Here is a 16,956-nt window from a genome sequence, read left to right on the forward strand (position 1 = left end):
CTTCACAGGTTTTTTTATGATCACCCAATCTCCAGTAATAAGAGATTTTTCTGCCACATGCATACGTTTGTCATAATGATCTTTGTAACGTTTTTGTTTCTCTTTAACATGTTCACGAATTTTGGGTAAATCAATGTTTACCTGAGAATTCCTCATTAACCAAGAGGGATTCAACTTAGAAGTCGGAACACGACCTCGAAGTAAAACAAAAGGAGAAACTCCAGTGGTACTGTGAGGGGTACAATTATAGTTCCAGATTTTTTCACGAAGAAAATCAGAGATACTTAATCTGTTGGCACAAGCAGTTTGAACAGCATCTTTCAATAAACGGTTTGCTCTTTCTACCAAACCATTCGATGAAGGGCTATACAGTGGAACAAGAGTATGTTTTACATCCAGTTTGTTTAAAAACGAATTCAATTCATTTGAAACAAAGTGTGAACCATTGTCAGAAACAATTTCAAGAGGAGTACCATCGATGGCAAATAAAGATTTCAAGAAAGAAATAACCGAAAAAGAATCTGGATTTTTAACAAAAGAAAAATAAATCCATTTTGAAAAATAATCAATGGCAACCAATAAAAACTTTTTTTCAGAATTAAAAACAGAAAATGGACCAGAGAAATCCAAGGCAATTTTTTCCCAAGGACCTTCAGGCCATTCTGTGGGAATGAGAGGAGAATTGGACAATTTCCAATGTTTGTCAGATCATAAACACTGAGGGCATTGATTGACAAACAACTTAACTTGATTATCGATACCAGGCCACCAATAAATGGATTTAATTTTATTAGTAGTGCCAGTGATACCTGGATGACCCTCATGAGCTAAGGAAATAATAGATTGTCTGATACTGGAAGGAGGAACAAACTTGTCTTGTCTGAATAAAATATCACCAGAAACAGACAACTCAGATGCAACTTGTGCATAATGTTTCTCCTCCATGGACATACTCCTATCCATAGGCCAACCCTTAATTAAAAAACGTTTAACATTTTGTAGGCAAGAATCATTTTCCAAACCTTGCAACCAATCATGTTTAGTAATTTTGAAATCTTGAAGGGCATCATCAACTGAAAAAACACATTCCAGATCAGGACTGACAGATTCATGAGTAGGCAAAGGGATGCGTGACAAACAATCTGCTCGGATGTTTTTCCCACCAGGCAAATATTTAATTTCAAAATTGAATTCCTGGAGACGTGCCAATAATCTAACTAAACGAGAGGAGGCCCTATTAGACGAGCTTTCCCCAAGCATGTAAATTAAGGGTTTATGGTCTGTGTACAATTGAAATCTTGTTCCCCAAATATACATTCTAAATTTCTCTACAGACCACGAACACGCTAATGCCTCTCGCTCGATGGTACTATAGTTGACCTCAGCAGAAGTTAAAGAACGAGAAGCGAAGGCAATAGTACATTCTTCACCTTTAATCATTTGACTAAGGACAGCTCCCAAACCTCGGGAACTGGCATCAACTGTAATGATACTCTGTACTCCATGAGAAAAGGGTTTGATGGCTGGGGCAGAAAGAATCATATCTTTGATTGAATCAAAGGCCATTTGTGAATCAGTGGACCAAATATATTTTGCATGTTTCTTCAAAAGATCTCTAAGAGGTTGAACAACCAAAGCATAACCTCTGACAAAACGAGCATAATACTCGCTTAATCCTAGAAAAGCCCGTAAAGAATCTTTATCTAATGGACAAGGAGCATTTTTAATAGCTTCCAATAGGGAAGATTTAGGTTTAATACCATCTTTGGAAAGATTGTGGCCTAAATAGTCAACTTCATCAGCTAGAAATCTGCATTTCTTTTTGTTAACTGTGAGGCCATAATTAAGTAAAGTTTTTAGGACATATTCCATTAGAATGTAGTGTTGATCTAGAGATTCAGAATGTACCAAGATATCATCTTGGAACGCTTGAATTCCAGGACAATTATTAAAAATGGTATCCGTTAACCTTTGAAAAATACTAGCTGCGGAAGCAAGCCCAAAGGGAAGTCTTTTATACATGTAAACACCAAAAGGTGTTACAAAAGTTGTCAAAGGTTGAGACTCTTTAGAAAGGGGAATCTGGTGATACGCTGAGCGCAAATCAATAGTAGAAAAATATTTGCTACTACCAATATTTGCCAGCATATCATGAATTTTAGGCAGGGGATGCACATCAACTACAATGTTGCGGTTAAGAACACGAAGGTCTGCACACAAACGAATATCACCATTAGGTTTTCGTGCGACTACAGCAGCAGAAACCCATTCTGAGGAATCAACAGGGCAGATGATATCTTGAGCCACTAAAGATTCAATATGTTTCCTCAAGTCATGTTTAACTGATAGAGGAACAGGACGCACTTTTTGAATAACAGGACAAACTCTCTCTTTCAGTTTTATGGTATGTTCAAAATCTTTTACCAAACCAATCTTGTCCTCGAAAACCCCTTTGTACCTTTCCAAAACATTGCACAAAATAGGATCATTGCAATTATCAAGAATCGCAAAAATAGGAATATCCCCCAAATCAACAGGTTCAGGATGACCGGGCTTTAAAATAATGCCAAGCCTGGCTTGATCCTGCCAACCCGAAATGTCTCTACCGTTTAGAGCAACATAGATTTTAGTAAAAATTATTCTTCCTTTGAAGTCAATGTTGTCAGAAAAATAACCACGCATAGTTATATCAAACCCGCCAAAAGCTTTGGGATTTACATCAGTGGGAAATAACTTTGTGTTATCCCAGGAGCACTGAAAAGTATGTTCATCTAAGATGGTAATCGGTGATCCCGAATCCGCCATAACTTGTATGGTTTGCACACCAATTGAAATTTTACAAATGGGACCTTTGACATTCAAGTCAACCAACGCATTAATTTGAATATATGATAAGGAAGAAACATTTAGAGCATCACAAATTTCTTCTTCAGAATACACCATATAAACTTTTGTCTTATCTTTGGGTAAACAACATAACGCAAAAAAGTGACCAATACGTTTGCAATTTGAACACCTTTTACCTTGTGCTGGACACTTAGGGTTGTTTCCAATATGAAATTTTGAACCGCACCTGTAACAAAATGTGTTAGATTTTTGTTCAAAATTTTTTTTACCACCAGGACGATTAGAAACAACATTAACATTACAACTATCATTAGATGCTTGTGAAACATTGGAAACTGTTGAAGAAGAAGCACTATTTTCAGCTAAAATTTTGGATGAAACAACAGAACATTCGATGCTTTTCGCAATGACAATAACCTCATCCAGTGTAGGATTTTTGCATGTTAAGATTTGCTCCTGAATCTTTTTGTTGAAGCAATTAAAAACTAATTGGTCACGCAAAGCAGTTTCAATATAAGTACCAAAATCACATTTAGAGGCAAGAACACGCAAAGTTGCTAAGTAATCTTCTATGGATTCTTCTTGAGACTGTTTCCTTTTAAAAAAAACATGACGTTCGACCATGACAGATGGATCATCTTTGAATTGTTTACCCAGATGAGTTAAGGCTTCAGTATATACATTCCAAGTGTCATCATCAGCTGGAGCTTGAACAACGGTCAAATTGTCGAATAATTGTTGTCCTGCATCACCCAGGTGATTAAAAAGAATAGCCCTTTTCCTTGAAGGAGGATATTCTAAAGCATCTATTGCCTCCAAGTAATTTGTAAATACACGTAACCATTTGTGCCAGGGTGTAGGAGGTTTGCCAGGAGTAACTAAAAATGATGGTGGAGCAACAATTCCATTGTTATTATTGTTGTTAGCTGAAGCCATTAAGAATAATAAATATCTTACTTGTTTGACGAATCAGCCTTTAAATCCAATGAAATTCAATATTTAGATTTGCGTTAAATAAATAACGAGTTGAAAATAACCTCCATGCAATTATATGAAGTAAACACCAAAGCGCACAAACTTTTCCGGTTGCGCAAAATGGCCGCCGACGTAATTGACGTGATGATGTTGCACGCACCTACTTGGTACGTGATGAAGACACACGCTAGTGCGTGTTGTGACGTAGCTGACGCAAGGCTGAGCTGACGCGAGGTAGACAAAATGGATCGCGTCGCGAGCATAGAATGCAGCCAGAGTTCAAACGATAACCAGTAAGTGACTGACGGTTAATGAATTACTTTCCGGATGAAAATGAATAAAAATAAACTTACAGTTCCGGATAGCCAACGTGAGAAGAAAAACATTTTTTTTGATTTTTTCTTATGTCCGCGTTGTTTCTCCGTAGTCACTGCGGTGTTTGAGAGCGTCAAAAGCAGTTAAGTCCTTATTGTCGGTGGGTCTGAATTCCTTGAAGTAGAAGAACCTTCGTAAAACGTCGCCAATAAATGTAGTAAGGTTCTCGTAGGCAAGGATTCAAGGAAGCGAAGTCTTTGTAGTATGATTTAAGATTTAATTCCAGTAAAGTTAACCCACGACCAGCGATCACAGGAAGCAGGCTCGTAATGAACAAACATTCATAAGTCAATATTCAAAGAACATAGAATAGAACATTAGTGAAACATTCTTTAAAGTAACACAGTACTAAAAGGAGCAATACAATACATACTACACCATCATGGAATTCTCCATACAAAAACTAGAAATACCACACACCAGACCCACCATCAAACAATACAGCTGTGGTCATCCTCCGAGAACATCATATGCCCACACCGCCAACACCATATGCAAACACATCCACCATTATACAGACAAACAGCCACCAACATGACTCAAATGTCCACTATCATATATCCTCACATCCACCAAAACCCAGTGCTGTACAGTGTCACTCCAAAAACGTAGTCATGCCTCAAACAACCTTTACATTCTTATAAACAAAGTAAATGAGCCAGTAGAACATATATCATTTTCAACTTTCTCAAGTGAGAGCAGGGTTTGGTGCACAGGACCTCCGCCATTATGGCGGACGGTCCCTTGTCACGACAGTCCGTCCGCCATCCTAATCGGCCCCAAAGTGATAGAGCTAAATGTACATAAGTAGCGCAATGCCTAAAAGCAGCTTGCACTGTCTTTCAAAATAGTAAAAGTCTCTTTGATTAAAATCATGGATACTGTACCGATGTGGTGTAAAATTGAGTGAACTGCGCTGTCTCCACAAACCACTTTCTCACATACTAGGCAAGCTAGATAAACACTACACAGCATTTTATTTTAGCATGCACGCTTTGGAAGAAAAGTTATTCACACAGCTTGAACATGAGCACCGTAGGTGCCCCAGTTTATACCACTCCTCTCCTTGCAATTTTAAATAAAGTACCTGCAAGTACCTGAAAGGATATCCAGTCTAGGTCGCCTCCTCACTCTTTTCCATTCCCCTTTGCCATCCAAAAGGCATCCAGCATAGCTTCCTGTAACATCTATGCCAATTAATGTTCACTGAGTGCGACCTTTTGCACTGGACAAGTCAAAAATCCCTAGTTCGGGGTGGGGGGGGAGGAGGAGGGAGAAGAAGCTGCATTCTCTCAAAAGTTTAATATTGACCTGTTCGAAAGCTCCGGCAAAAATTCCAAGCCTCGAGTTCAACTATTCAGATGATAACGAGCAGAAACACGTAAGAACATGGAACAAACAGCTGCGTACTCTAATGAAGATGCCGCAATGCCAGGGATGATGGAGAGCAGCCCCTGCTGGCTTTGAAATAGAGACACTCCCCCTCGTGGCGCAAATATCTGTCTTTGTGAGAGTTTAGTGGATACAATTAGATTTAGCGGTGTAGTAGTAAGAGTTGTTCATCCGTAGACAACAAATTTTTGCTACATTTGGCAACATTTATTAATCGCACTAATGTTCAGTGCATCTATATCTATGCAAGTTAGCACATTCACAAATGTTTATTTTTTTGTTTAGTTTATGACCAGTTTGCAACAGGGCTGTATAATGGAATGGATGGGCAAGAGTGACACAATGGAGACGTGGAGGACAGCCCCAGGGAAGCAGGCATTGTCTTTTTTTTTATAACTCTATTTATTGAAAAAAGGCATGTTACATAGGTTATGCAATAGTAAGCAACTTATCATTGTAGGTTACACATTGAATTGTGCCCCGGAGTGTACCCATCGTGCAATGTCAAATCTTGCCAGTGATAACTTCTCTGACTCTCGGTGGTTCACAAATCTCCCCACTATAAACGTTCCACTGCCCCCATATTTGTTTCCATTTGTCGGGCACCAACTGGCTTCATAAATGGATTTTTCTGTCACCATACACCAATCCATATCATTGGCCCTATCTACTATCTTCGGTGGGCACCATGTTCATTTAAGTAATCATAAGCCCCAATGTGACCCATATGTGCTCCCTGTAGTTCAAATCTGTAGGGTCACAGATGTTTATCAATGCCAACTTAATATTACAGTGGATCTGTTGCCCAAGCGCTCCCTCCATCTGGCTTACCACCCATTCCCAGTACCTCTGGATCACTGCGCACTCCCAGAGAGTGTGAATGAATGTGCCCTCCTGCCCACATTGTCGTACATAGCCACCATCCAGGGTGTAACCCATGCTAACCAGCAGAGGCCCTGCCAAGTAGGATCTATGGAGAAGTTTTAACTGAACCAGGCAAAGCTGAGAGGAGATGGCCACCTCACGAGGGGAGGCCACCGCCGCCCACCACTCCTCATCATCTAGACTCGCAACATCATGGTTCCATTTGGCTCTCAAGTGGATCAGGGGATCCACCATATTGTTGATTAGCTTTTTTTTCATAAGGGATTTGGCTTTTTCGGGCAAGTCGCCATCCAGTATCCTGTCCTCAAGTGGAGAGGACTCAGGGAGAGTGCCACCCTTGGGAAGAACCGTGAGCAGGGCATGCCTAACTTGAAGATATCTAAAATATTCAGACTGGGCTAGTTCGTACTCTTGCTGCAATTGGGAAACGGGAACCACCTAACCTGACTTCCAGAGGTCACCCACCTTGGAAATACCTATAAGGTCCCATCTATCGAAGCCTTTCGAACGGATCAATCTACCCAATTGTTCACAGTGCCAAAGAGGCGTGGCCTGTGTGAGTTTACCCTCTCAGCCCAGCCCAGACTCCTATTAGCCACCCTCCATACATGCACTGGGTGCCTGGTCGGCCGGTCAAGACAGGCCTCAAAGATGGTGCGTATAGCGCACCCTCAAAACCGCCCCCTCCCCCCTGGGAGGAGCCACCTATCGTTCCGAAAGACTGGGTCTTCCTGCGGTCTATACATGCATTGGATAATTTCTGCAAGTTGCTAGGCACAATAGTACCTCCTAATATCTGGGAGCCCAATGCCCCCATCAAACCATCCTAGAGTGAGGTTGTGTGTTGCGATACGGGGTGGTTTGCCCTCCCACAGCAGATCTCGAACGATGCCGTTGAGTTCATTGAAGTACAGGGCGGCGACTGGGAGTAGTGTGTTCTGCAGTTCATATAAAAGTCTAGGAAGGAACATCATCTTGAATAGGGCCGCACGCCCCAAAAGGGTCAACTTGAGCGACTTCCAGTGTTGGACGTCGGATTTAAGACGCACTGCTGGTGACAGAAGATCATTGCTGTGGAATCTAGACAGATCTTTGGAATCCCAGATTCCCATGTATGTGAAGCCTTCAGCAGCCTCCACTAAATGGCAACCGCGGGGGAGCGAAGGGTCGACTGCCGTAGAGGACGTAGAGAACTGATTTAGACCAGTGTATCATATACCCCGCAAACCTACCAATCACTCGAAATATGTCCAGGGCCACATTGAGGGATGCTGCTGGAGAGGCCAAGTAAAGCAGAATATCTTCCGCATATAGCACTATGCGGTCCTCCCAACCAGAAGTCCAACTAAGGCCCCTGATTGTGGGGTCCTGCCGAACCCAAGTCTCTAAAGGCTCCAGGGCCAGAGCAAATAAAAGCGAAGTCAAGGGGCATCCCTGTCTGGTGCCCCTGCAGAGAGTAAAAACGGGGGATTTCCTATTGTTGACAATTACTTGTGCAAGTGGGTGGTGGTACAGAAGCCGCACCAAATTGATGAATTCAGGCCCACAACACAATTTACTGATCACGCCGAACATGTAGGGCCATTCAATGGTGTCGAATGCTGATGCAGCATCCAGGGACACCACAACAGCATCAGTAATGGTCGGTGGTGGGAGTGCTGCAGGGCGGTGAAGTGGGGCGGGAGGGGCAGGGTGGGGGATAGTAAAGTACGGAATACGGACAAATACAGGTAAGTAAACATATAAATAAATAAAACTAATTTTGTTGCATGCACTGCATCATATTTGGCGTGTAGAGCGGACAACAAATTCATTTTATTCATTCATATGTTTACTTACCTGTATTTGGAGGCATTCCATAGTTTACTACCACCCACCCTGCTCCTCCCCGACCCCAGGTCACCGCCCACCAGCACTCCCACCACCGACCGCTACTGGATAGCATCCTCCCTGATTGTGTCCACCCGGCACAGCACTCCATGAAGCCTGCGCAGGTTGAGGGAGGTGTTTCTCACAGGCATAAACACTGATTGGTCTGGATGGACCAGGCGGGTCAGGACCCTGAGCAAGTGAGTGGCAAGAACCTTCGCCAGAATTTTAGCTTCAAACTTGAGCAATGATATGGGCCTATAGGACGAACACTTGTTGGCCGGCTTGCCCGCTTTATGAATGACTGCAATGTTGGCCAGTCTTTATACCTCGGGAAGAATACCCCCTTTTTACTTTCTCAGTACATTTCAGTGAGAAGGGGCGCAGTCTTACACGCCGTGAGCTTGAACAATTCTATGGGGATCCCGTTGCAACCCTACACTTTTCCTCCAAGCAGGTCATGTATGACTTTTTCAAATTCCGCAACTGTATTATCAAGATCGAGATTGACACACTCCTCCCCAGTAGGGAATGGCATTGTGATATCGTGTAGGAGAGAGGAAGCCCACTCCTTTGTATGTGTCATGTGGGACATGTAAAGCAACTGGTAGTACTTGCCAAATGCATCCGCTATAGCTTGTGGTGCAGTGAGGAGGGTTTGTGAGTCACTTTCAATCTCAACCACAACGCGCTGAGCCCTGTCCCGGAGATCCAACCCGCCTTATTACCTACGTCATAGATTCTGCTGAGCATGTCCCTTTAGTGTGTCTTAGTGGCCTCTTAAGCAAGATCAGAGAATTCCTTAATTTTTATGCACAGCTTCTGGCGTACTTCCATGAGTTCTGCAACCGGACTGCGTTTTCTAAATCTAAGATTTCTCCCTCCAAACGCTCCATATCAGCTCCCCTCTCCTTACACTGTCCAGTGATCTGGGCCAGGACCACCCTGTATGACAGCCTTATAGGCCTCCCAGAGTACCTTTGTCGAGTCAACGGACCCTTTGTTTTCCTGAAAGTAAAGAGATCACTCGCTCAAGACTTTATATCTGATAGAGGGGTTCGTGAGATACCAGGGATTGATCGGTGCAACCTGCCAGCTGTGGGCTCGCCCACCACTAAACTACACTGAATGGGTGAATGGTCACAGATCCCCTTGGCCAGGTGTTGTATGTCTTTGACAGTGTGAAGATGGTGTACTGGAGGTCAGTCAGATGCAAGTTCCTCCAAATATCCACCAGACCCATCGCGCCCAGAAAACTATGGATTCGCTTGCGGGATGGCGACTAGTCCCTCTCGGGCCACCGATCGAGGGAGTCAGACATGATGGAATTAAAGCCGCCCCCAAATCAAAAATCTTCAGTCTGGTAAGCTGAGAAGGACATCTCCAAGGTCAATGAAGGTCTGAGTGTGCACACCTGGTGGTATATATACCGAAACAAGATTGATTGTGAGCCCCTCCCAGAACCGAGAGATGACAACAAATCGACCCAGGGCATCAGTTCGGACCAGGAAGCAGGCATTGTTGCTGACAGCTCACTTCAAGCGAGAAAAAAATCAATGAGGAAATTTGCAGCTAAACACATTGACACCTATGCCCAGCAGGAGAGTGTCTGTGGTGTAACCTCCGGATCTGTCGACTTTGAAACTGGGGACCTTGGTTCCAGTATCAGCATCAGTAAAACTGTGCCTTAAAAAATTCAGAATGTAAATAAATGATGATCATCACTAAAACCATGGTGAAAGGAAACAAAATGAGGAATGCTGATACATCAAATAAAGCATTTACACATTAGGGTGTTTAAAAATTAAAAATGCCACTCCAACAGTCAGGGAAGTGCGTTACTTTCCTGGCTCCAACACGAGCTAGGAAAAAGTGAGTAAAATAGTGCTGAAAAACTGTAAAAAGAAACAACAAAGTAACATCCCCTGTAACAGGGGCAGTCCTCATAGGAGGTTGCAACAGTACAAAAGTAGGGAATAATAAACACACTAATCATACAAAAAGAAACATTTATGAAGAACATTCACAGAAGCCAATTAAAAAGATGGTCAGATCTTTAAGCCCATATTCTGGCTACAGCAGCTGCAAGACCTAAAAACTACCCCAGCACCTCACATTTCCCTGCACAGGCTTTGTTTTCAGTCAACAGTAAATAATACATAAGTGTGACAGCTTCTCTCTCATTGTGTATTCAGTATCCCATCAGGCCCTTCTTTCCCTTATGAAATGGCTACCTCCCACAGTTTTCCTTCCCTGAAAGACATTCCTTGCTGTCTGCCACCAGAGCTGGCACTGCTCATGGCCTGACAAAGGATATGGAAGAGCTTTAGGATGCCTCCTCAGTAAATTTCATTGCTAGATGTTGGCTTCTCATTGATTCCTCTCTGTGTGATGACTGCTCATCCTTTTGTCATCTAGACCTAGCTCTCTCCCATTTGCAATTGCTCTGTATTACTACCACCCCTCTGTAAACTCTTTCTGTGCCACCCAGTCCTTGTGCCTCTTACCATTTTGTAGCCTCCGCAGGTTGCTGCCCCTTAGTGTGCTATCTTGTCCTACCCCTTCAGCCTCTTTCTATGCCACCTTCTCCCAATACAGTCCATCTATCTAGGACTCTGACCCCATCCCTCACCTGCACCCATGCCACCCCCATAAGGTGTAGCCCTGATTAGCTCTTGAAGCCCTCCCCAGGTGCCCCACTGTAGCCCTTCTGTGTGCCCCTGCCTCAATAGAACTCCTCACTCGGCTCTGTGCCTCCCTATGTGATGTCCCATCCTCGTGTAGGCCCTGTGTGCTGTCCTGCTGTACCTCTGTGTGTCTCTGCCCAGAGTTTGCCTCTTGACATAGCCTCTGCGTATCTCTTCCGACCTCCAGCTCTCGGTGTACTGCTTTAAGTCGCCCCTTCAGCCTCCCCCTGAGCCCCCTGCCTGCAAACATTTACAATGTCATTAGAACTACTTGCTAAGTAAAAGTGCAAGCCAGGCCTATCATTGAGCCGTTTTTCTTCAATGTAAACTCCCATGATGTTCACTCGCAATGAGAGATTTCCTAAACAAAAAACGAGTTCCAAAATCGAGGGAGGTTCTTCTACAGCTCCTAATGTTTGTAAAGCTCCCAATGTTGGCGAACCTTGGGAAAGATTTTTAAAATATGCAGAGCAGAGCTAAGTATTATTCATAACGTCCCCACTTTGGCTAATGGCAAGGCATATTAGGGGATAGAACCCTCAGCCTGTTCCACTGACCGGGCAACTGTGTGCCACATAAGAATCTTTGTTTGCCTCCTAGCTAGCCCAAAGACAATCAAGACTTAAAAAAATAAAAAAATAAAAGCAAGGATTGGCAATGCCAATAGCTTTAGCTTTAAAATACTGTTATATGGCAATGTGAGGCACTAGTGGAAAATAGCATGGGAATTAAGATGTATGTGTGTGGAAGCAATAATAATAATGGTGTAGGTAAAAATGTCAGGTGCATTGTTAGCCAGACGTACGAATCTGCCTTAGGTTAATGACTGCCCTTCTCCCATCTGTGCTCCTGCCTGAGAAAAACAACATAAATTATATAGTTATCTAAGAAATTTCAATTGCCTTCTAATGCTTACAATGACATGTATATGCCCCTCAAAGTTCAAGCTCACAACCTCTGCCCAATCAAAACCTGAACTTCCTGGCTCACAAAACGTGGGCCGTGCCAAAGCCTCTTTCTAGTAATGCTCACATAATTGGCTGGTGACATAAAAAGCACGAGGATCAGCTAACTGTGGAACCACCCCTCCTTGGCCTGCACAGTGGTGAAGGGCTGTAGCCATCCGACCTTCTGCCCAGTTGTTAATTATACCAAAGTGCAGAGCAGCTTCCTTGAGCTCCAATTCTGTGGGATGACAGTGTTGGAACACGTACTCTCTTGCCCCAGTGCTGTGTTTTCAATTGTGAATTTAGCGCTAGGACAGTAGTTTACACTTGCCCTAATCATGTGCTAACAGGAGCAGCTTGCACGAGTTCCAAATCTGTGGGATGACAGTGTTGGAACAATTGTAATCTCCTGCCTCAGTATTGTGCTTCCAATTGTGAACATAGCGCTAGGACAGGAGTTTACACCAGTCCTAATGCTCTGCTCACAATTGAGTATACAGCGCTGGGCTAGCTATAGCACTCCGTTACAGCTGTATGTTTCTGTCCCAGCGCTGCTTTATTGTGACACTCAATTATGCAATTTAGAAATGTGCAAATCGCTATTCATAATTGTAATTATTCCTTGACATTGAAATGCTTATCAGAGGCTATGCACTACATTAGATTAAATACCAGTATAACATGTTTTTCTGTTCTTTCAGCAGTTAAAGAAGTAAAAGAAGAACCATTTGTTAGAGACTGGAAAAGAAGCTCCCGAGTGTCAAAGCGCACAAGCATTTCCAGTGTTAAAAGCAATCCGGAATTACTGAAAGCGAAACTAGAAAATGGTATGATGTGCCTTAACATATTTTCTTCCATTATATTTTAACAAGGGCATGATTATGGTCACGTGTAGTTGTTTTTTGTTTCTTTTTTAAATGAACGTTTCTCTACTTAATCCATACTCTTTCTACAATATCGTTTTATTACTCAATACACAGCATGATGGTTTGAACTGAAAATGACGGGACAGTTATCTAAACTACGGGGCATATTTACAGGGAAGTGACAAAGTGCGGTGTTACCCTTTCCTGGCTTACCACTGCCCTCCACCACTTAGAATAAACAGGGCTGCACCATATTTACAAAAATATGGTGCAGCCCTGCGTTTCCCCCTGCGCGGGCGCTACACTTAGCAGCCTAGCGCCAACGCAGGCCAGAGTGTCTGCGTTGAGGGTAAGATTGTTTATGTGCAGGAATGTCCCCCTTCCTGCACATGAAAAATCTTTAAATTACATATTATAACTTTTATGTATGCAGCTTAATGCAGCAGACATAGAAGTTTAATAATGTAATTTCTTTTTTTATTGTTTTTGTTACGGAAGGAACACCTTCCTGCACATAAACAATCAATTGCCATTAGCTGTTTCCATGTGGGCTGCACAACGCAGCAGACATTGAAACAGCGAAAACAAGTAGAAATAAAGCATTTCTCCTTGTTTCACCTGTTAAAGACCAGGTTTTCCCTGGTCTTAATCTTGGAGCTGCCCCATAAATATATGGCAGTGTCAAAATCAATGGTTGTTGTGGTGGAACACCCACCACAACACCCATTGCCCTCCTCTTTCAAGCTAGTTACATCATGAATGGGTGCCTTATTTACAAGGCAGCATTAAACCACATTAAGTGCCATAACGCTCCCTTGTAAATAAGGCGAAGCCCCTATCGCCACCACAACATCGTTGTGTTGGCGATAGAGACTTGTAAATATACCTCTACATATTTTCCTTCATTGCCTAAAATTCACAATAGGTATCAAATGCAGCAATGCATGCTATCCAGGCAATATTTTGTGAGGAATCTATTCAAGCATTAACAGTGTTTCAATTCCTATTGAGGCGCCAACATGTTAGAGATAATCCCCAGGGTAAAATAGAGTTACATTAATTTCAAGGGCACGCGCCCTGGACACGCAAACTGCAAATAAGAAAATTAACACATTGTTACATAGTGCTTTGCATTTTCAATATTATTCATTTATTTGAAGTCAGAATACAAGAATTCTGATCACAAGTTCTAAAATGACAGCTACAAAGTATTGAATGCATCCATTGCATTTAAAAAACAAATTGCCATCCTCACACGTTCGTCACAATGTTTTAAAAAAATAACAGCCAAACATACTTTTCTGACAGGGAAGTCTTCTAAAAAACAATTTTCACTAACCAGTGATACTTTGCAGAGCTGATAACATGAACGTTTGTTAACTTTGCAAAAAAAATAATGGCAAAGAACTGCAACATTGCTCTGCTATATTTTGTATTTCAATAACAAACATATTGTCTGGATACTATTCAATGCATTGTGTCAGAACCTAGAGATGACGTAGCCTATTGCTGGTAGCTGTCGTAACAAATAGTTGGAGGAGGGTCTAAGGGGAAAACAAAATCTTTACAGACCAGAGAGACAGGCTACACCCCCATTCAACATATAGAAAAAACAAAAAGACTGTCACTGGTCTCAACTATAACAAGGGCGAAGCAGAAAGGCTCTGTGTCTACCTGTGGAGTGTATACAACCAAGAGAAAATGAATCCCATCAGCCTACCCATATGGCAGAGCATCATCATCTGGGATTACTGTGAAGATGGTCCAGATAAGGAGACACACCTGTTGGTATTGTGTGCTTCTCCAATCCGCAGGAACCACCAGTGATGTATCCTACCAAAAAGATCAATTGTGGTTGTAATGGTGTTGGATGTTGATTGCAATGAGAACAATGTGGAAAATAAGTCAAAGGTGCAATATAAAATTAACTACCATGATATAAGGGAAGGCTTTATTAGGGAAATATCGTGGTTTCAATATTAAAAATTAGTGTATGACAGTTTGAAATTATAACTGCCAGTTAAAGATGGTATTCGGTCAACATGTTTCTGCCATTGTAGGATTCACTCACCTACCAGGCTTTCGTCAGGACCTTAAGTACACTACTGCAATAAAGTAAATGTGCAATAGAAACTTTTTTACACATACCATATCATACCGAACATCCTACCGTACGTAGATTTTTTATACGTGGGATGCCTGGTTCGCAATTAATGAGGATTCGTTCCAAAAATGAAGTATACACAAATACATACAGGTAAGACACATACACAATCAAAAGTTGCGCCACATGTTGTGATAGCTAAAGAGTCATTCTTCATAGTGATAGTTATATTACAATTTACAAGTTTTTAGTTTACTCACCCAATAAGTCTTGGGAGAAAGCCTCGCCTCTCCTGGCCACTGCTCAGGAAGTGGAGGCCCTGCTCTATTGTGAAATAGAAAAAATCAATTGGATTCCTAATTAGGTCACACCCAAACGATCTTTTCACTGACATTTTAAACCTAGGTATTGGTTCTAAGATTAGCAAGAGGCAGCACCCTGAAAGGCCGCCATGAGATTGTGAATTAGATGGTGTTGGCAAGTCATTCAGCCAACAAAGCACTGTACTAAAAAGCACAGAAAATCCTTTTTTTTTAATTTTATAAAAGGACTTGAAAAGTTAGAACAGAATGGTACCATGTGGGCACTCAAGGTTGTACCATTTTAAGTTAAAAAATCGGCCCAGCATAAGGACAAGCGATGAAAGAACAAGCCATTAGGAGAAAGATGGAGGAAGAAGCTCTGCTCGGTGCGCTGCCTCACCTATCCGTCGGTACCTCTGGCCTGATCCTAAGCCAAAGGGGGAGGTACCGACTTGGCGCGGTGAGGAGGTTTTTAAAGGGCAAAGTAGCCAATAAACAGGCAGTAACGATTCTCTCAAGTGTCGGACCACAGAGGGCCATCTAGTATGAAAAATAGAACATTTCCCATTGTGCCCAATCGTGCTGTAGCAGACCAGGAAGGAGCCCGTAGGAAGGACTCGCTGGTCGTGGCTGACTGTTGCGGACCTCAAAGGGACGTCCGCGCAGTTCATATTTTTCCATCTGGTCCGCCACCTCGAATCGTTAAAATGTGATACAGAAAAACTGCTGTATCGACCATTTTGAACATAATGTCTTGTGATTGCACATATAATGAGACATTACATTACTATATCGGCCTATTGAGCACAATGTCACCAAAAGCGCTCAAAGAAATATATATGAAAATCGCCGTATCGGCACCTTGAATAAAACGTCATGCATTATCTTCTTCCCATGCGAATTAAGCTCTCCTGTAGTGCTCTTTGAGGTCCGCAACAGTCAGCCACAACCAGAGAGTCCTTCCTACGGGCTCCTTTCTGGTCTGCTACAGCACCCAGCAGATACCAAAGAGAGGGCTGTTTTCCAATTACCATCACCTCACTCTTCCCTGCATTCAGCTGAAGACAGCTGTGTTACATCCTGTCCTTCAGTGCACCCAAGCAGACCGTAAAGTCAGAAGCAATTCCAGACTGCTTTTGCTCCAGAGTAAAAATCAGCTGAGTGTCATCAGCGTATGACAACAGCTTTAATACAATGTCTGCCAGGGAGTGCATGTAGATATTGAAGAGCGTCGGGCTGAGGGCCGAACCCTGCAGCACCCCCAGCGACAGAGGGCAGACTCTAGATTTAAAAGGATGTTGTATAACCTGGAAGGATCTGTTCTGCAGGACGTTTTTCACCCACTACCAGATGCCGCCGCTGAACCCAGCCTCCTGCAGCCTCTCCAACAAAAGGTGTGGGAGACCGTGTTGAATGCAGCATTCAGATCAAGAAGGATCATTGCAGCTGTCCTTCCTTTTTTAGCCGCAATTCTCAGCACCTCTGCAGCCAGAAGAAGGGCTGACTCCGTGCTATGAAGTGGCCTAAAGCCAGACTGGCTGTCGTGGAGAACCTGGCTTTCTTCCAAGAACATGGACACTCGCCGATTTAGATGTTTCTCCACAAATTTTGCAACAAAGGGGAGCAGAGAGATCGGTCTCAAATTTTCTGGGAGGGTGAGGTCTAAAGAAGGTTTCTTCAGCAATGGTACCACCATGGCGTGTTTTC

At 42.8% G+C, this 16,956-nt stretch overlaps 1 protein-coding gene across 2 annotated transcripts in view; it reads left to right on the forward strand.

Annotated features, from left to right (window-relative positions):
- LOC147727632 (phospholipid-transporting ATPase ABCA1-like) overlaps positions 1 to 16,956 on the forward strand; it is a 2,839,360-nt gene that overhangs the window by 1,640,718 nt on the left and 1,181,686 nt on the right. For both annotated transcript variants that reach the window (XM_086961649.1, XM_086961650.1), the window contains exon 27: positions 12,679 to 12,804. In XM_086961649.1, coding sequence (XP_086817775.1) covers positions 12,679 to 12,804 — 126 coding nt within the window. The remainder of the gene's footprint in view (positions 1 to 12,678; positions 12,805 to 16,956) is intronic.

The sequence above is a fragment of the Lissotriton vulgaris genome, chromosome 3_1 (assembly GCF_964263255.1).
Source record: "Lissotriton vulgaris chromosome 3_1, aLisVul1.2, whole genome shotgun sequence".
NCBI classification, from domain to species: Eukaryota; Metazoa; Chordata; class Amphibia; order Caudata; family Salamandridae; genus Lissotriton; species Lissotriton vulgaris.